Source organism: Chiloscyllium plagiosum, unplaced genomic scaffold, assembly GCF_037043375.1.
Source record: "Chiloscyllium plagiosum isolate Xiang-an unplaced genomic scaffold, Cpla_swu_hap1 HiC_scaffold_19, whole genome shotgun sequence".
Lineage (NCBI taxonomy): Eukaryota > Metazoa > Chordata > Chondrichthyes > Orectolobiformes > Hemiscylliidae > Chiloscyllium > Chiloscyllium plagiosum.
In genome coordinates, this window is record NW_028270157.1 from 22082454 (window position 1) to 22103281 (window position 20828).

General features: G+C 42.8%; 1 protein-coding gene and 1 long non-coding RNA gene across 3 annotated transcripts in view; one reads left to right on the forward strand and one right to left on the reverse strand.

Moving 5' to 3' along the window:
- The window catches only part of LOC122559762 (receptor-type tyrosine-protein phosphatase R-like), a 213992-nt gene extending 207163 nt beyond the window's left edge, over positions 1-6829 (reverse strand). The window contains exon 1 of one of the 2 annotated variants that reach the window (XM_043709749.2): positions 6568-6829. In XM_043709749.2, coding sequence (XP_043565684.2) covers positions 6568-6625 — 58 coding nt within the window. In that variant the 5' untranslated portion in view covers positions 6626-6829. The remainder of the gene's footprint in view (positions 1-6567) is intronic. The other variant, XM_043709751.2, reaches the window with a different exon arrangement.
- The window catches only part of LOC148146730 (uncharacterized), a 41763-nt gene continuing 27682 nt past the window's right edge, over positions 6748-20828 (forward strand). Inside the window, exons 1-2 of the long non-coding RNA XR_015760390.1 lie at positions 6748-6847; positions 16485-16576. This is a non-coding gene — a long non-coding RNA (uncharacterized LOC148146730). The remainder of the gene's footprint in view (positions 6848-16484; positions 16577-20828) is intronic.

Here is a 20828-nt window from a genome sequence, read left to right on the forward strand (position 1 = left end):
TATAGACTGCTATAATTTTTGTCAGCTTATTGTATGGATCTGAAACATATAGTTCTGATGCTGCATCCTGCCCATTGAGAACTCAAAGACAACTTAATCGACCTTAATCGATCAAACCCACTTTGGTAAATAAATGGCTTGCTTCATTTTTTTAAACATTTGTTAACATTGTATTTGTAAGAAAGTATTATTCAATTAACATCTGTATTTCATGAAAAACTTTAAAATACTGCTGAAATCTGTCTTGGTCCTGTTTTCCATTATTGTTGGTATTTGAGTAACAGCACTGAGATTCTTAAGATAATTGTGTTTTTAACTATATTTTTAAAACATTTTATTCTTGTGTTAAGGTCACAGATTCCTGTCCTATTGTAATACTTCCATTTAATTGTTTTGTTAAATTTAATTTATACCTGGCTTTCAACACCCAGTGATAGTCATTTTTTATTTGACTATCTTCCCTAAATAGATTTCTGAATTAAAAAATAAATACAGCTTTTAAATAAATAAACAGGCACGGGAAAAGCAAAAAGATTATTGGCAATTAACTGTTTCCATAGCAATTCTGAAAATTAACTGCCTTTTTTCTCTCATTAACCTTGCTTAAGCATTAGCTGAAAAATATATCGATGGGTAATTCATATGATGCTTTTCTACATCTATGCAAATTTACAATTGGATCTGTGCATGGTTACACAGATGGATTGACCTGTGAAATATGAGCAGTACCAACAAGTTACATTGTGGCAAGATTGGCACCAGTTCATATCTATTTTAACACTGACACCAATCATCCCCAATACATTGGATGAAACAAGACTTAGTTACAGGATAATAGAATATTCAGCCCTTCGTGCACACTCTGCCATTCAATGAGATCACAGCTAATCTGTACCTTGACAGCATTCATCCAGTTGGCTCTACGTTCTTTTCCGGCGAGGAAAAATAAATTGCTCTCGGATTTAAAATTATTGTTGAGCAAGCATCAATAGTTTTTGTGGGAATGAGCTCCACATTTCTACCAATGTTACCAAAAAGGGAGATTGAGAGGAAACAAAGAGAGTGCAGCAAGAGGACTGAAGAGGTATCGCAAGAGAGCGCGGTGTGGAACAGTCTGTGGTTCACAGCTGACCAAAGATATTCAAAGGAAAATCAAAGTATGGCAGCACAAGGAAGTAGCTGACTATTTTCCTCTTTTCTCTCTCCAAGCTAGGATATATGTTCAAATTAGGGGTTAGAAAATGAAAAAAATGTTCAATTAAGGTTCGCATAAACATAATTTAATTGATAAGTTTTAAACACAGCAGTCCTAAAGATATTCATTAAAATTAATAACTTAAAAAGGGTACTAATGGGAACAGAGGGTTTTTTTTTATTTTCATCATGGATGGGCACCTGTTACATGTTGTTTGCAATTCCTGTGTAGATGGGAACTTCAGGACATCTGACTTGGGTATCATCTTTGTAGGAAGTGACTCTAACTTGAGCTCAGAATTTTTCAGGCAACTGGAATCACTGTAGTATATCGAGAAGGAAGAATACAGTCCAGAAAGTGGTCGCTTGACAGGTAGTGAGGTCAATATAGTAGGTGATGGCCATCCAAAAGAGTAGGAAGAGGCAGGTAGCATAGAGGTCTTTGGAGTGAGTGCCATTTCCAAATAGCTAGTCAGCATTAGAGACTGTTGGAAGTGACAATGCTCTGAAGGAATGCAGCCCAGATCAATGAATAAGAGACTGTAGAGTAGGGAACAATGACATGCAGTTGTTATAGGAGATGCCACAGTCAGACTATGATGAGGAGAAACAGGGAGCCATTTCTGTAATTGGCTTCATGAGTTACACATAGTGCATTGCATGCCTCATATTAATGGAAAGAGAGGGTGCAGAACATTTTGTAAGTGGAAGGAAGAGGAGCTAAATATTGTGGTGTGTGTTGGTACTAATGATAGTGGACAGTATTGAGGTCACAGAGTCATAGGGCACAGAATTGGCCTTCGGCCCTCTGAGTCTGCACCAACCTATCTACCCACTAAATCATTCCTTTTGTTTGTGGAATACAATCCTAGCGGGCAGGCAAAGTCAATGTATAAAACGAATGTGATTATATTATGTATTTAAGGAAGGAACCGTTAGCACACTCTAATGCAAACTTACATTCTGGCTTTACATTGGACATTACTGGGCATTGGGGCCAATTCTGAGACTGAAAACAATTAGCAAGCTTTGAGAAGATTTGTAGCTCAGGTTGAGGTTCTGGATGTAGGTTTGCTCGCTGAGCTGGAAGTTTCATGTTCAGATGTTTCATCACCATACTAGGTAACTTCATCCTCGAAATGATTTGGAGATGACGGTGTTGGACTGGGGTGTACAAAGTTAAAAATCATACAATACCAGGTTATAGTCCAACAGGTTTATTTGGAAGCATACTAGCTTTCAGAATGCCGCTTCATCACCTGATGAAGGAGCAGCGCTCCGAAAGCTAGTGTGCTTCCAATTAAACCTGTTGGACTATAATCTGGTGTTGTGTGATTTTTATCTTTGTTCATCCTAGGAAGTTTCGTCTAGAGACTCACTGAAGATGTTACCTAGTATGGTGACAAAATGTCTGAACATGAACCTTCCAGCTCAGCGAGCAAACTTATATCCAGAACTGAAAACAATATTCAGAAGGGATAGATTGGGCCCCAATAGGACCATGTTCAATGTCATTGTGGGAAGGTTCACTAGTGTGGCTGGAGAGGGTTTAAATTGGCAGGGGTGTGGAAAGTAGGAAAGAAGAATTATGGTGCAATAGTTTGGACTTTTGAACAGTACTTTTTTTTTAGTTTTTTTTTAAAGTTGGAAATCCTGATCTTGTGAATCCATTACTGTTTGTTGATTCAAAGATCATTTAATAGATCTTAAGCACTGTTCGAACAACTCTACAAGAATATATCATCAGATTCAACTAATTTGCAGATAACAATTCATCGGTGTCTTTATACTTCTGATGACTATTTCTTAAGGTCCAAAATTTGTGAAGGACAGATTTTACAACACAGAGATATCATGAAGTCTTCTTGAAAACCAAATATTTCACATGAATAAAAGCAGAAACTTCTGGAAACACTCAACAATTCAGGTAGTATTGAAGTTAATGTTTCAGGTCAATGATCTTTTAGAAAACAGGAGCTCATCAACCTGAAACATTGGATCTGATTTTAACTTTGTGTAGGTGGATGGGTTTTGAATGGGTTGTAACCACACCTTAGAACTCTGTCTCCCTAAGGCTGGCAATCAACGCGTTTCTAATATTTTCTGAATATTTTACAATTTTCCCATATACACAATATTTTGCTTTTGATTAAATATCAAACAATCACTTGTACACATCCTTTTACTTCTAAAATTGTAGACACTTAACTTACTTTATTCTTTAATGAGCCAATCTTCCATGAAATTATAGTCATTAATGGATTATAGTAGGCAAAATTCTATGTCTTAAAGCAAAGATAGGTTAGAAATGAAATATTATTGATGCAGCGCAGACAAACCAATAACTGGACTCTTAATTCTGAGCTGCTTTAGATTTTCTTCCCTTCTAAATTTTGTTTTGGAGCTAATGAAACATCCTGATATTCTGAATGAGAATTTTTTATTAAATTCTATTGTGAGCTACCATCTCTTGGTGAATTTTCATGATGACAGCTGTTTACATTGGAAGAGCAGTGACAGGCAGTTCACATAATCTTGCAAAATGTATTAAAGCACCTGCTAAATTAATAGAAAAGAATTTCCAAGAATGTAGCTTAAATTTTATTCATTTCATTGCACACAAGTGGTATAAACAAAATCTTCAGAGAAATGCAGTGAATAATTTATTCTGCTTCAGGGTTTTAGTAATCCATTCAGCCACTCTTCCAAACCCATTATACATTCCTCAGACACAGAATGACTTTGATGTTCGTTTGCTCCCTTTGGAGCACCCAGCACTTATCTCTGAATTTCCACAGTGTGCAGAGCTTAATGGGTGAAGTACCAAATTGGCTCAATCAGGAGCACTCTCACCTCTGATTGAGAAGCTTGCAAGCTTAAGATCACAACATTACTACTGATATATTTATTTGCACCCAGTTCTTTGTAGAAATAAGGGGTTTCTAATAGTCGGAGCAAAGCTATTTGAGTGAAATGTTGAAAGCACAGTCCTGGGCCATATTCTTTTAGTTTAAGTGGACTGATGAAGAGTTTATGCTTGAAATACTGACTCTCCTGCTCCTTGGATGCTGCCTGACTGGCTGTGCTTTTCCAGTACCACACTCTTTGACTGCTGTTTCAACAGCACCTTCTGGATCCATGACATCAAGAGCAGCAGATCAATGAAAACACCACCACTATGATCATCCAAGACATGAACTATTTTGTCTTGAAGCTAGGTCACCATTACTTTACTGCCAATCCTGAAGCACCCTTTCCAACAGCACTGTGAGTGTGTTCTGAATATGGCTGACTATCTTCTTCACAAGGGCAATTAGGGATAAACAATAAATGTTGGCCCAGCCAGCAATACTCACATCCCTTGAACAATTAAATAAACAAAACATGATAGATATCATGGCCTCTCTGCAGGAAGGTCAAGAATCTGGTAGAGACAGACGCAATGGGCAGAATAGCTTCCTTCTGTTCTGTAAATTTTTCCACAGCTTTTAAATATCTAAACAGGAGGAATATGCAGAGATGTAGGGAGAGGACAGATATTGGCAGGATATAAACTGCTTCCTAGGAGGGCCTGCAGAGGCACAATGGATCAAATTGCTTTCTGTGTCACAATAAATCCATAATTCTATCACTTCAGCAGCTCCGCAATGTAGTGTTTCAGGTCCACCCATCTTCAGCTGCTTCATCAACAAACTTTCCTCTATTATAAAGTCAGAAGTGGGGATGTTCACAAATGATTGCACAGTGTTCCATCATGGCATCGTGGCTCAGTTGTTAGCACTGTTGCCTCAGTGCCAGGGGCCCAGGTTCAATTCCAGCCTCAGGTGAGTGTCTGTGTGGGTTCCCTCTGGGTCCTCCAGTTACCACCCACAATCCAAGGATGTGCAGGTTTGGTGAACTGGCTGTGCTAAATTGCCCAGTGTTCAGGGATGTGTAAGTTAGTGCATTAGTCAGGGGTTAATATGGTAGGGGAATGGTTTTAGGTGGGTCACTCTTTGGAAGGTCAGTGTGGACTTGTTGGGATAAATGGTCTGTTTCCATACTGTAGGGATTCTATGAAAAAATCATTAACAATTCTGCAGATACTGAAGGAGTCCATATTGAAATGCAGGAAAAGTGACAAATGGCAAGTAACCTTCGTGCCACACAAGAGCCAGGTAATGACCATCTGTGATAGAAAATTTAAACATCTCTCCTTGACATTCAATGGTATTGCCACTCCCAAATCCCTACCATTAGCATTCTGAGGGTTACCACTGACCAGAAAAATATTGAAATACTGTAGCTGGAGGAGCAGATCAGGGGCTGGATATTTTGCAGATGATTCACCTTCTGACTCTTCAGTGCCTGTCCAAGACAGGAGTGTGATGGAATGCTCCCTGCTTGTAGATTAATTCAGCTCCAGCAACACTCAAGAAGCTCAGAATATTCTAGAACAAAACCCTCCATTGATTAGTACCCTACCTAATGCCTTTCACATTCAATTCCTCCAACATCAATGCACATTGGCAGTAGGGTGGAGCATCTACAATGTGCAGTACAGCATCTCACTCAGCTCTCTTTGACAGCATCTTCCATACCCACAACCTTTACCTCCTAGAAACACAAGGGCAGCAGATATAAGGGAATACCACCAGTTGAATGGTCTCCAACAAGCCATATACCACCCTGACCTGGGATCGATAAGTGCCAATCGTTCAGTGTTGCTGAGCCAAAATCTTGCCTCACTCATTTTATTCAGTGATGAAATGTGGGGCTTCCTACACCATATTTCATCAGCGAACAAAAACTGGAGGGTCCAACCCTGCAGTGCACTCCAGGACCTCAAGTAGATCAAAGTCCGAATTGTTTGGGTCCCTGCAGTATGTGCAGAGTGCTGCTGTTCTGAAAACGCTGTGGGTGTTGCACAGAGAACTCGCTGCATGCCCAGTGGTTGGGATATTTATTTATCCCTAGCGCTCGCCGGGCTGCGCTAACCCTGGTGCTGCAACAGGGGCCTGAGAATGCACTGTCGCCCCAGCGCCCTCCAAACCCCTGAGGTACTTCGGATTGACAGAGGCACGATGCCAAGGGAGGCCTCGCCGCTCTCCCGCTGAGCGGACGGTGAGCCCAGGCTGATACTGATCCCAGCATTTCCATTTTGATCTGTAGCTATATTAGACAAACCCTCCGAAATGTCACCTGGAGAGAACGGCAGCTGCATTTCAACAAGTTCCAAGGGTGGATTTGACATCCGTCTTTTTTTTTGTTTGGGGTGGTGGGGAAGGGAGCCTCCCCGCATCATTGCCCCTATCCAAGTCGTAAATGCACTGTTTTAAAACGCACCGCTGCTCAGGGGCTGCAGATTGAAAAGTCAGATGTAGAGGGACCTACCTGCAATCTGGAGCTGAAGCAGGGCGCATATGAGCCGGATACCGAGCCAGCCCTGCATGGTGTCCGCACACTGTCACCATCCACCGCCAGGTATCAGCAGCACAGAGATCTGCCCAGCCCAGCGCCGCTCTCCAGAGGGGAGGAGAGGTAGGAGCCAAGCAGACTAGCTCAGCAACCAGCGGGCACTCTGCGTCGGTCGCATCACCGTCGCAGCCGGGACGCAGCCCTAATGCATAATGGATCTGAGGCTCCGTCTGCTTCCCCCACCTCCCCAAGACAGGTCTGCAATTCCAGCAGCGCAAAGGGAGACAGAGGGAGGGAAGGGGAGGGGAGGGGAGGCTGGGCGAATGGCTGTAGGTTGGGGGCGGGGGCGGGGGCAGTGGAGGTGGGAGACGCTGGTAGCGGTAAAGCACCTCCTAGCAACAAAACATCGCGTGTGTTTAACATTGAACTTTCGGTCTGACAAGTGCAGCGTTTCGTTGAAGGTCGGCGGAAAATGTTGGCACCGAAATTTCAAGACCCCTTCGCCGTCCCACGCGGCTGTCAGTTTCAGGAACGCTGTAATGCGATTGAAACCGACTCCTTTTTGAGGGGAGGGGGTGTGGTATGAGCAGTGGGGGTGACGAAAAATCTCCAAGTGACTTTATTTTCAGTGGAAGTCATTCATATTTTTCGAAATCAACCTGGTCAGAGGTGTCATTATACATCTCTGGAGCAGGTGGGACTTGATCCCAGGCCTTCAAGTCCGGAGTCAGGGATACACCAGAATAGCCTCTATTGATTTTATTAAGATATTTTCTCATCAATTCATTCGGGGATGCTATGATTCACCTCTGGAGGAGGTAGGACTTGAACCTAGACCTACTGGCTTAGCCTTAGGGACACTACCACTGAGGCACTGTTGCATTTATATCCAATGCATTTTTAAAATTATATCTGGAAATGTACTTACACTCAACTGGACACTTTTTCCATCATCAAATTACCATGGTACATTAACAATGTCATCTATTGACCACCACCAGTAAATTACCCATGTTTCCAATTTAATTATTTGCATTATAAGCCCTCCTATGGAATAGTGATACTGTCGTTATTCTTGAACTGGAGAGGCCCAGGTTCAATTCCAATCTGCTCCTTGGTGTGCTAGAACATGTCTGAACAGGTAGTTCCCGTTAATGGGCTCTCTTGTGGTGCATTAGCAGTGTTCCTACCCCAGGAACAGAGAGATATGGTTGAAGACCCACCAGCTCCAGAGATGTGTAATAACATCTCTGAACCAGTATTTTAGTAAAAATAGGGCAATGTCCATTAAGGGGAATGCAAATCATGAAAGATAAAATAGAGTGGGGATCCATTTCATTTGCATGATTAGAACAGATTGCAGTCACGTGCTGTGGGTTAAGTCAAATGTATTTACCATGGCCCGGTGCTAAATCAGCTTCACTGCTCCATTTAAAATGGAAGACTAAGGCGTGAAAGACAGCAAGCCCTCCAACATGCTCAGTGTTGGTGCACAGCAGTAGTATGCTGTTAAAGACTGGTAATCCAGCATGAGAAACAGAAGCTGGAGTAATTCATTCTGCCCTCAAGCCTGATCCACCATCCTGGCTGATAAGGTCATGGTTGACCTTAGCTACCTTTCCAAAATCGTAAAAGTCCACAATTGTTTAAATGAAAAACTCTCTCCTCATCTCAGCCATAAATGCCTAATCCCTCACCTTGAGACCTTAAGATATAATTCTAAATTTCCCAGCCAGGCATAGCATCCTTTCAGAATTTAGCTTGACAACCCCTTAATTACGCTATCCAGCCCCTCTCAGGAAATGAGGAAGGCTCTTACACTTGATTAGATGTTCCTGGATAAAGCTTTATTAACAATAAGAATCCATAGCTTAATGGCATGAACCTAAGAGTTCAATGTTATGACCAAAGTTTGATCAGATCCATTAAATGCAGTATTGGAAAACAGAAGTGTCTCTCTATCCCTTTCCCTGTCTCCATCCCACTCTTTCTCTCAGATTATACATTGGAGATGATGACACAGTGGTAGGAAATGACAGGATAGTGGTAATTTCACTGGACTGGTAATCCAAACAGTCACACTCATGTTTTAAGGTTCTGGGTTCAAATTCCTCCATCTGCTGGAGTTGGAATTCAATGAATAAATCTGGAAGTAAAGCTGGTCTGAGGGAGTGATGGTAGTGCCCCAAACTCTGAGCCTGGATGCCTGAGTTCAAGTCCCACCTGTACCAGAGATGTGTCATAACATTTCTGAACAGGTTGATTAGCCTGATGATGATAACTATCCCATCTGGTTCACTATTGTCCCTTTATGGAAGCAAATCTGGTATTTGAATGGACTCCATGTGGAAAGTGTGTTGTCATAGAGGTTTGCAGCACAGAAGAAAGCTGTTTGGCCCATTGGGTCTGTGCCAGTCAAAAACACCACGTGGAATTTTGGGATGTTAGAAGAGCAACTAAAGTAAAAGATCAGCCATGATTGACCTTTTAGGATAGAGATGATAAGAATGTCTTGCTCTCAGAGGGTCATGTAACTTTGGAACTCTCTGCTTCAGAAAGAATATTTTTAAGGCGGGGTAGATAGATTCTTGATAGGGAAGGGAATTGGGATGGGCAGATAAGTGGAAATCAAACCACAAACCAAATCAGCCAGGATCTTATTGAGTGGTGAAGCAGGCTCAAAGGTTAAATGGTCTACTTCTGTTCCTATATTCATACATTATATCACATTCCCTTCCCTTACATGTAATTTCAGGCCCACAACAAAGAGATTGACACTTAACTGCGCCCTGGGCAGAGCAGTAGACATTGTTTACATAGTAGTCAATGTTTGGAGATGCTGGTGTTGGACTGGGGTGTACAAAGTTAAAAATCACACAACATCAGGTTATAGTCCAACAGGTTTAATTGGAAGCACACTAGTTTTTGGAGCGCTGCTCCTTCATCAGGTGGTCCGAAAGCTAGTGTGCTTCCAATTAAACCTGTTGGACTATAATCTAGTGTGGTGTGATTTTTAACTTTGTTTACATAGACTTTAAGGAGAAAGTGAGGACTGCAGATACTGGAGATCAGAGCTGAAAATGTGTTGCTGGAAAAGCGCAGCAGGTGAGGCAGCATCCAGGGAACAGGAGAATCGACGTTTCAGGCATAAGCCCTTCTTCAGGAATGAGGAAAGTTTGTCCAGCAGGCTAAGATAAAAGGTAGGGATAAAAGGTACCGAATCAACACGGACATCTACTACAAACCGACCGACTCCCACAGCTACCTGGACTACACCTCCTCCCACCATGCCCCCTGTAAAAACGCCATCCCACTCTCCCAATTCCTTCGACTCCGCCGCACCCTCTCCCAGGAGGACCAGTTCCAAAAACGTACAACCCAGATGGTCTCCTTCTTCAAGGACCGCAATTTCCCCCCCGACGTGGTCGACGATGCCCTCCACCGCATCTCTTCCACTTCCCGCTCCTCCGCCCTTGAGCCCCGCCCCTCCAACCACCACCAGGACAGAACCCCACTGGTCCTCACCTACCACCCCACCAATCTCCATGTACAGCGCATCATCCACCGTCATTTCCGCCACCTCCAAACGAACCCCACCACCAAGGATATATTTCCCTCCCCTCCCCTCCCCTATCAGCATTCCGTAAAGACCACTCCCTCCGTGACTCCCTCGTCAGATCCACACCCCCCACCAACCCAACCTCCACTCCCGGCACCTTCCCCTGCAACCGCAAGAGGTGCAAGACATGCGCCACACCTCCCCCCTCACCTCCCTCCAAGGCCCCAAAGGAAACTTCCATATCCGCCACAGATTCACCTGCACCTCCACACACATCATCTATTGCATCCTCTGCACCCGATGTGGCCTCCTCTATATTGGGGAGACAGGCCGCCTACTTGCAGAGCGTTTCAGAGAACACCTCTGGGACACCCGGACCAACCAACCCAACCACCCTGTGGCTCAACACTTCAACTCCCCCTCCCACTCCACCAAGGATATGCAGGTCTTTGGACTCCTCCATCGCCAGACCACAACAACACGACGGTTGGAGGAAGAGCGCCTCATCTTCCGCCTAGGAACCCTCCAACCACAAGGGATGATCTCGGATTTCACCAGTTTCCTCATTTCCCCTCCCCCCACCTTGTCTCAGTCAAATCCATCGAACTCAGCACCGCCTTCCTAACCTGCAATCTTCTTCCTGACCTCTCCGCCCCCACCCCAGTCTGACCTATCACCCTCACCTTGACCTCTTTCCACCTATCACATTTCCGACGCCCCTCCCCCAAGTCCCTCCTCCCTACCTTTTATCTTAGCCTGCTGGACAAACTTTCCTCATTCCTGAAGAAGGGCTTATGCCCGAAACATCGATTCTCCTGTTCCCCGGATGCTGCCTGACCTGCTGCGCTTTTCCAGCAACACATTTTCAGCTTACATAGACTTTAGTACAGCTTTTGATAAGGTTAAAAATCACACCACACCAGGTTATAGTCCAACAGGTTTAATTGGAAACACTAGCTTTCAGAGCGCTGCTCCTTCATCAGGTGGTTCACTCCTCAGCCCTTGACCTAATTGATCACAACCACCTGATGAATGAGCGGCGCTCCAAAAGTTAGTGTTTCCAATTAAACCTGTTGGACTATAACCTGGTGTTGTGTGATTTTTTACTTTGTAATCCCCAGTCCAATGCCGGCATCTCCAAATCATGACTGCCTTTGATAATGTTCTACATGGCAGACTAATTAGTAAAGTTAGTTCACATGGAATTCAGAGTGAGCTTGGCAATTGAATACAAAATTGGCTTAATGATAGGAGACAGAGGGGGGTGGTGGCTTTTCAGACTGGAGGTCTGTGACCAGTAGTGTTCCACAGGGATCAGCACAGGGTCCAATTTTGTTTGTCATTTATATAAATGATTTGAATGAGAATATAAGAAGTGTGCTTAGTAAGTTTGTGGATGACACTAAAGTTGATGGTATAGTGGACAGTGAAGAAGGGTATCTAAAAGTACAAAATTATCTTGGTCAATTAGGTCAATGGGCTGAGGAGTGGCAGATGATGTTTAATTTGGATAAATGCCATGTACTGCATTTTGGTAAAACAAACAAGGTTAGAACTCATACAATTAATGGTATGGTCATGGGTAGTGTTGTAGATCAGAGAGACCTAGGGGTTCAGGTACATAATTCTTTTAGAAAAATGCATCACAGTTAGACAGAGTGGTTAAGAAGGCATTTAGCATACTTGCCTTCTTTGCTCAGACTTTTGAGTTGGTATGTCATATTGAGGTTGTACAGGACATTGGTGAGGCCCCTTCTGGAGTACTGTGTGCAGTTCTGATCACCCTGCTATAGGAAGGACATTATTAAACTGGACAGGGTTCAGAAAAGATTTACCAGGATGTTGCAGGGAAAGGAGGGTTTAAGTTATAAAAATAGACTAGATTGGCTGGGATGATTTTTCACTGGGGCATAGAACTGACCTTATTGAGATTTATAAACTCAAGAGGGGCATAGCTAGGGTGAATAACAAATGTCTTTTCCCCGAGGTGGGGAACTTCAAAACTAGGGGGCATATTTTTAAGGTGAGAGGAGAAAGAATTAAAAAGGACATAAGGAACAACTGTTTTACACAAAGAGTGGTTCATGTGTGGAATGAACTGCCACAGCAAGTGGTGGATGTGAGTACAGTTACAACATTTAAAATACATTTGGATAAGTACATGAATCAGAAAGGTTTAGAGGGATATGGGCCAAACATAGGCATGTGGGATTAGTTAAGTTTGGGGAAATGGTTGGCATGGACTAGTTGGATTGATGGGTCTGTTTCCATGATTAGATTAGATTCCCAACAGTATGGAAACAGGCCCTTTGGCCCAACAAGTCCACACCGACCCTCTGAAGAGTAACCCATCCAGACCAATTCCCCTAACCTACATTTACCCCTGACTGATGCACCTATCACTGTGGGCAATTTGCATGACCAATTTGCATAACTTGCACATCTTTGGATTGTGAGAGGAAACCAGAGCGCCCAGAGGAAGCCACAGGGAGAACATGCAAACTCCACACACAGTCGCCCAAGGTGGGAATCAAACCCAGGTCACTGATGCTGTGAGGCAGCAGTGCTAACCACTAAGCCACTGTGCTGCCTCCATGCTGTATGGCTGTGTGACAACTAGGCATAGAGAACGATTGCAGATTTTAGCAGTAATGTCATATCCCATGAAAGAACAAAGAAAATAAATCTGTTCAATTAGCAAAAATGGCCAGATTCTTTGATTTAAATGTTGCTCTGTGTGATATAAATTCCATTATATCAAAAATATAATGAGGTCTTGTGCAGTGATAGCAATATTTCGGTTAACCTTCACAGTGACAGGCTTTATACAGTGGTCCTCAAAACTCAACCAACCAGAGTTAAAAAAAATGCAGTGAGCTCTCTTTGTCTAGCACTGTTCAAAGTTTCTTGTTCCATTTCACCTCCGCAATGTCAATATCCAAATTGTTTCACCTGCATAATTAATGGGGCTGCTCCTCAGCCAAAGCATTAACTTGGTCTGATTGTGGAAAAGGTCATAAAAGAATTGATCCCATGGTTGTTCTGTGTTCGATTCGAATAATGGCATGTGCAATCCCACAATACTGTGTCCAGTCTTAATTGTGTCAACCTAGCTGAGTAACTGGAGAAAAATGTCATGGGAGACAACATAGAAAACAAAAGGGTTTAACTGAGAAATAATTACATTACAACTTAGTTATAAAGCATTCGCTAGCACTGCAGTTTTACTTTGTAGCCACAGAGTATGCCTGCAGCAGTTGATTTTTAGGACAGCACAAAAGTCAGATAATGTTTCACCCTAAGCAATAAATAATTTAAAATGAATGCATATTGTCTGCAGTTTGTTTTTTTTGAAGAAATCCTTTGGGTGTTGGCTTCTTAGCAATAACTGGTATTTTATTTCTAATCGAAGAGCAGTTATGTTTTGGGTACTTCAAAGCTCTTGGAAAATAAATTAAAAAAAAACAATTGTGCTTACCTTGTGCATATTGCAAAATAGTAATTATTGCTAGTGGGATTATTTTAATGAATCTGTTGACATCACTTGATGAAGGACTTTAAGGGTTTTGTTAGAAGTCACAGAAATGAAGGTTGAGACATTTATATTGGCTGTTTAAACCCTCAAGTGAGATTAGAGCCTTGAAACCACTCCTAAGTAACTATTGGTTTTAACAACATATTCTATGGAGCTTTGGATGGAATCTACTTTATTGAGTTTTATTTTTCTTTGTTGGCATAATGCATGAAAATAACCTCCATGATTCATGTTGTTGTTATTATGATGATTATGGAACACTGAAGAATGAACAAGATCAACTACTGATTGTCAAGAAATTATAGGCTAGAAATTCTGTGGCATCTCTGTGGAACTGTGGTCTGCACCACCAGTCACTGCCTGAATGGCCTAATAGCACAGGGATATGTATGATAGTGTATTGCCGGTGTGACTGGATTGCTTGAGCTGATACCATCTCAACATCAACTGGCCCAGGAGTTGGATACAATATCAGAATCGAAAACCCTTTCTGCCCCCAAGCTCATACATCATTCCAAAAGATGAGGCATGCAGCATGCAAGCTGGAACCTGAACCTTTACAAAGTAAATGATCACTTCCAGGATTTGCAGGTGAGATGGATTTTAGTAACTTTCCCTACACAGAGTTGGTGGAAGCACTGTCCTCACTTTCCAGAGTGGTTTGATGCCACTTTAGGATAATTGCCAAAGATGACAGATGGTGACCTGATTGGCTGACTGAGGTCAGGAGGCAGTTTTATCTTCCGGTTTACCATAACACCAGGAGTGGGACAGGGAGACCAAGTCCTAAGAGGAAGGAGGATTAGGAGAGGAACAGGGGGATCCATGGACCCAATGCATAGAATATCACGAAATGGAATGCAGAATCCCTTAACCACCTCAAACAAACTTCCACCTTCCAACATGAAATCAACAGTCATTTCATATTCCTTTTACACTCTATATCACAGCATTTCCTTGACCTAGATTCTACAATATGTCATCTATAAAAACCTTCACAAAACATTTCTGTATAACAACTTATCTGATTATACTAAAAACAATGAATTATTCATCCCTGAGCATTTGCTTCCTCTCTGTCTTGTGGATGTCCTTTTTTGTTTAGTGCTCCTACACAGTAACATTGTTGTGTCTGCAGCTTCTGAGCTGTCAGGCTAAGAGGCAAAGGTAAGGGCAATGATCGAGCAGTGGTTGTCAGAACACCAATGCTGTCATGCTGAGAAAGGACAGGATGTTATCTTCCATGGGGTCACTGGCAAACCTAATGGGTCTCATCTCAACAATCCTAGCCAGCTAATAGAGCGCTATTGACTGGTCTACTGTTGGAGCCTGCAAACATCCTTTGAATAATGACACCCACAAACATGGTGGAATCCGCATGGGAACAGCCAGGGATCTCCTGATCTCGATCTGATCTGATGACAACAACCAGATGTCAGAACGATTCTGACTGTGCCACGAGGAGTTGGGAGAGCAACCAGGTGCTCCATCCTGGGTCAATCCCGCATCCTCTCGTGGAGCTGGCCATTATTTCTATGGTGTGAAGGATGGTCTTCAAGCTCTGCGTGAGTCATATTGGAGCCAGACTGCTCCACGCTTCTAGGCAGTAACTGGAGGTTGTCTGGCAGATTTGCCTGTGCATCAAATATCTTGGTGTGCGTTTCATCGGTGTACTCCCACACAACACTCCTTCAGGTCCTATCTGAGTGTTCACCCCTCCACCCACATACAAAACAACACAGTTTTAATGTTGCCCTCCAGGGAGCTAGCACCTGCATTACCTTTACTCCCCTATCCTGGCTGTGGCGAGTGATTCATCATGTGTTACTCCCAATACTATCCTGGTTTCTATGGTTTGAGGAATGAGAGATTCTGAGCTGGTGGCTGGGAATGAAAGATTAAGTGACAGCACCTTCTCAACACTTTTGGTGGTAGATTTTTCTCTTCTTCTTGCCCCAGCTAGGGCTGTCTAGGCAGCCTTGCTGGGTTGTCTTGGTGTGTAGCGGGTGGGGGGCTGCAATGGTGGGTTCAGAGGACAATCACAGAAGCAGTGTGGCAACCTCTCAGCCAAGTGTCACAGTCAGGGAAATGAGGTGGCTGCACAATATTAATCTAAATGACACACAGGTAATTCATCAGTCTCAACTTCATGCATAGAAGACAGGTCAGAGAAATTTCTAGCCCTATATATTGATGAAATATTACCTTTTGAGAATTGTAGAAACAAAATAAACAAATGAACAGACAGAAAAGCATTCAAAATTACATTGGAAATTACAAGCACCTTATTGCAACTGATGTGCATACAGAACCTGTTGTTTGCCAAAGCAAAATACCAAAGTTAAAATAATCAATGTACTTAGAGTCATAGAGATGTACAGCATGGAAACAGACCCTTCGGTCCAACTCGTTCATGCCGACCAGATATCCTAACCTAATCTTATGTGAATGAATGTTGACAAGAATTCATTCAATTCACATTTTCACACTTAGTAAGAAGAAATTGAAAACCCATTTCTTTAGTAACAATGCAAGCAGTGTACTTGGTCAAGGATGATGAACTGAACAAGTGACTCTTCAGTGCTTATTATGTGCACGTCATTTATTCAGCTTCTGTTCTTAGTTGAGGATATATTTAAATTAAACAACAGTTTAAAAAAAAAGGACAGAGCCAGTATTAATTGGAATATTCTGTTTAATAAAGGGAACCAAGATTGAATAGTTAATTGAATATAGGAGCTCATTTCTTTTTTAATGCAATATTTGTGAAAATGGCTTTGTATTTAACTTAACTTTCAGCTGCTCCAGAGTTAGCCTCCTACTGAGAAAAATAAACCACAGTTCAATTGTCTGAAAATAACTGAGCTACTCTACTGACAGATTAGTCAGAGGTAAGTAATCTTTGGTGAATAAAGCATGGTAAATAGATGGTAATTGGTCACAATGTGAGAATTTTAAGTTTGCACTGCATTTTTTAAATTTTGTCAACCAAGAGTTGGTAAGAGGTGGTTTATATCTTGATGTTGTTCACATTGAATAACTAATGATTATAATTATGAGACAACATCAAATATCACCTCAAATTTATTAAGTGGTAATCACACTCTAATTACACCGTTGTAATCAGCATTATGCATATTTATTGGAGTGTGCAAATGTTATTGAAAACAACTTACTAATTTAAAAATTTCATCTGATGTTGACTAACAGCAATGGAGTTAAATAGCATTACTTACATTTGCACTAAAGGCTATTAAGATTTTGGAAACACTCTCCAGTTTTTCTTCGATTTTTCTCCTTTGTCAAATCTAAGCCATTAAAAATACCAATAAGTGAAATAAGGCAGTTTGCTATCAAGTTGTTACCAGTGCAGATATGGAGGACCAAATGGCCTCTTTGTGGATGGTAACAATTCTGTGAACCTATCAAGTTGAATGCAAGAGTAGAATATTCAGAAGTATCAGCGTTGTTGGCTCCACCTGCCCTCGTTTACTGCCTCTGTCACTCTGAGGTTGAGACAGAATAGTAAACAAAGTTAAAATAGAAGCTTCATTGCTCACTACCTGGCACTGTTCACTGGTACACAAAGGAGATTCCCGAATTAAGTCAAATCAACCTCTACCTCGATCTATTATTCCATGAATACCAGCTTTTCCTTTCTCTTTAGCTATTGGGTGGCACACTCTAGCATTTTAAATTAATTTGACTAAGCTGATTCTTCTAAGCATGCAATTTGATGCCCATCAGTGCATGATGTGAATCACGAATACAAGGTTTACAGAATGTTGCCAGTAGATGGCAGTATATCAGAAATAGTTCATTCAACGTAGTAATTACAATTCTGGATCAGTGGTGCTGGAAGAGCACAGCAGTTCAGGCAGCATCCAACGAGCAACGAAATCGACGTTTCGGGCAAAAGCCCTTCATCAGGAATAAAGGCAGTGAGCCTGAAGCGTGGAGAGATAAGCTAGAGGAGGGTGGGGGTGGGGAGAAAGTAGCATAGAGTACAATGGGTGAGTGGGGGAGGGGATGAAGGTGATAGGTCAGGGTGGAGAGGGTGGAGTGGATAGGTGGAAAAGGAGCTAGGCAGGTCGGACAAGTCCAGACAAGTCATGGGGACAGTGCTGAGCTGGAAGTTTAAAACTAGGATGAGGTGGGGGAAGGGGAAATGAGGAAGCTGTTGAAGTCCACATTGATGCCCTGGGGTTGAAGTGTTCCGAGGCGGAAGATGAGGCGTTCTTCCTCCAGGCGTCTGGTGGTGAGGGAGCGGCGGTGAAGGAGGCCCAGGACCTCCATGTCCTCGGCAGAGTGGGAGGGGGAGTTGAAATGTTGGTTGATTGGTGCGGGTGTCTCAGAGATGTTCCCTAAAGCGCTCTGCTAGGAGGCGCCCAGTCTCCCCAATGTAGAGGAGACCGCATCGGGAGCAACGGATACAATAAATGATATTAGTGGATGTGCAGGTAAAACTTTGATGGATGTGGAAGGCTCCTTTAGGGCCTTGGATAGAGGTGACGGAGGAGGTGTGGGCACAGGTTTTACAGTTCCTGCGGTGGCAGGGGAAAGTGCAAGGATGGGAGGGTGAGTCGTAGGGGGGCGTGGACCTGACCAGGTAGTCACGGAGGGAACGGTCTTTGCGGACGGCGGAAAGGGGTGGGGAGGGAAATATATCCCTGGTGGTGGGGTCTTTTTGGAGGTGGCGGAAATGTCGGCGGATGATTTGATTTATGTGAAGGTTTGTAGGGTGGAAGGTGAGCACCAGGGGGGTTCTGTCCTTGTTACGGTTGGAGGGGTGGGGTCTAAGGGCGGAGGTGCGGGATGTGGACGAGATGCGTTGGAGGGCATCTTTAACCACGTGGGAAGGGAAATTGCAGTCTCTAAAGAAGGAGGCCATCTGGTGTGTTCTATGGTGGAACTGGTCCTCCTGGGAGCAGGTACGGCGGAGGCGGAGGAATTGGGAATACGGGATAGTAATTACAATAGCAACTTATATTTATATAGTCATTTGGTAGAACTTGAGTACTGAAGAAACCTCAAAGGGAATAACTAGTTGCACAGCATGAAGCAAGTCCTGATTACTTGGCAAGCAGACTCTGATTGGACAACGATTTGCCATGGGAAATGCACCCAGGAATGGCTGTCCCCAAGCTTTAGGGGAAAAATGGTGCAATATGTGGATTTTTTTAATGTGTGAAAAGGACATATATTTATATTGTGTCTTTAATGCAATACAATATCCCAAATTACATAAGGAGGTATTAAGCTGGACTTTCATAGTGGAAAGGAGTTGTGTTTGGAGGTAAACCTGGTGGCAATTTCATGCCAACAATGGCTGGCATGTCATTATTCTTCTGTTCTCAACGGGTAGACAATGACATTGATTGAGAGGTAAGTTCCAGATGGCAAGCGTCTCCCCAGTGAGACTGAAGTCCATGTGGTAGATGGAGGCTGCCCCCCACCCCCCCCAACAGCAAACTGATGGGCAATAATACATCAAATGGAACAGTCCTCACTCCCAATTGCAAAAAGGGCATAAACCTTCCAATGCACATTAATGGCCTGGCCACATATTATTGTGAAAGAATTGAAAGCTCATCAGCCCCACCCTGATGGTGGACTTCAAACCTTTTAGTACTGAATCAGCCTTGGATACCGCACGCATATTTTGCACAAGCACACAAGAGGTTTTTCAGTGTCTCAGCAGACATTCTCTTATTTGAACATGAGCCATAAAAGCCATGATAAAACCATGAACCCGTGACATTACTTTTGACCTGGATCATTTTTCTAAATTCAATCATGGGATGTGGGCAATGCAGGCTGACCAGGATCTAGTGCCTGTACCTGGTTGCCATTGAGAAGGTGGTGGTGAGCTGCCTTCTTGAGCCACTGCAATCCATGTACTGTAGAACAATGCCCTTGAGAAGGGAATTCCAGTATTTTGACTCAGTGACAATGAAGGAACAGCAGTATATTTTCAAGTCAGAATGGTGAGTGGCTTGGAAGGAAACTTACAGGTGGCAGTGTTCCCATGTAAATGCTGTACTTTTCCTTTGGTGAATTTCTGCAGTGCATCTTGTAATAGTACACACTGTTGCAGCTGAGCGTTGGTGGTGAAGGGAGTGCATATTTGTGGATGTGGTGTCAATCAAACCACCAGCTTTGTCCTGGATGGTGTCAAGCTCCTTGAGTGTTGTTGGAGCTGCACCCATCCAGGCGAGTGTGGAGTATTCTCCTGGCCTGTGCCTTGTGGTTGGTGGGTAGGATTTGGGAAGTCAGGAAGTGAGTTACTCACTAGGGTATTCCTAACATCAGACTGCTTTTATAAATACCAACTATATCTATATGGTGAGTTTAGTTGAATTACTGGTAAGTGGTAATCCTAGGGATATTGATAGTGATGGCTTTACTGATGGTAACACCATTGAATGTCAAGGGGCAATGGTTAGATTGTCAGTTATTGATAGTGGTCATTACCTGGCATTTGTGTGACATGTAAATTGCTAGTCTTACAATAAACTCTCTGCAAAACAAATGTTCACCAAATAGGTTCTGGTTTGCACTCAGTAACTTACTGAGATTGGGTTGTTCGAATCACCTCCAAATCCTTGGATCGAGACACTGGGCTTATTTAGGAATGTGAAATGAAGAAGGCAGTAGACAGGTATTTCAGGGAAAAAGAATTTCTATGTTTATTTAAAAACAAAAAAAGGTAGTGTAATACAAGAAAATAAAAGTAAATGCAAACAGTAAAATTAACACTGTCAATTAAACAGAAGACAGTAATTTACTACAGTATTAAATTAAACACAGATTAAACACTATTAGAAACTAAACAGTGGTTTTAATCACAGAAACTTTAATCAGGCTTCCTACCCTTAGGATCTCATGCACTGTCACCTCCCACCTTCCTCTCTCTGTCAGCTAGTTCAGAAACTATAGGGTCTCGGGAGTTTAAACTCACCACTGGGGGAAACACAATTTTGAAGTACAGCTGGCTGTTCCCATTTGCCACACCCAGGGCCTCAATGAAGACTTTGGACTGTGTAGGCCTTCAGCTTGGGTTGAGTCTGCAAATGCGGTAGGACACATAGTGGATTTATTGGGTGAGTACTTGGTTTTCCATACTTTCTGGTAGTTTTACAG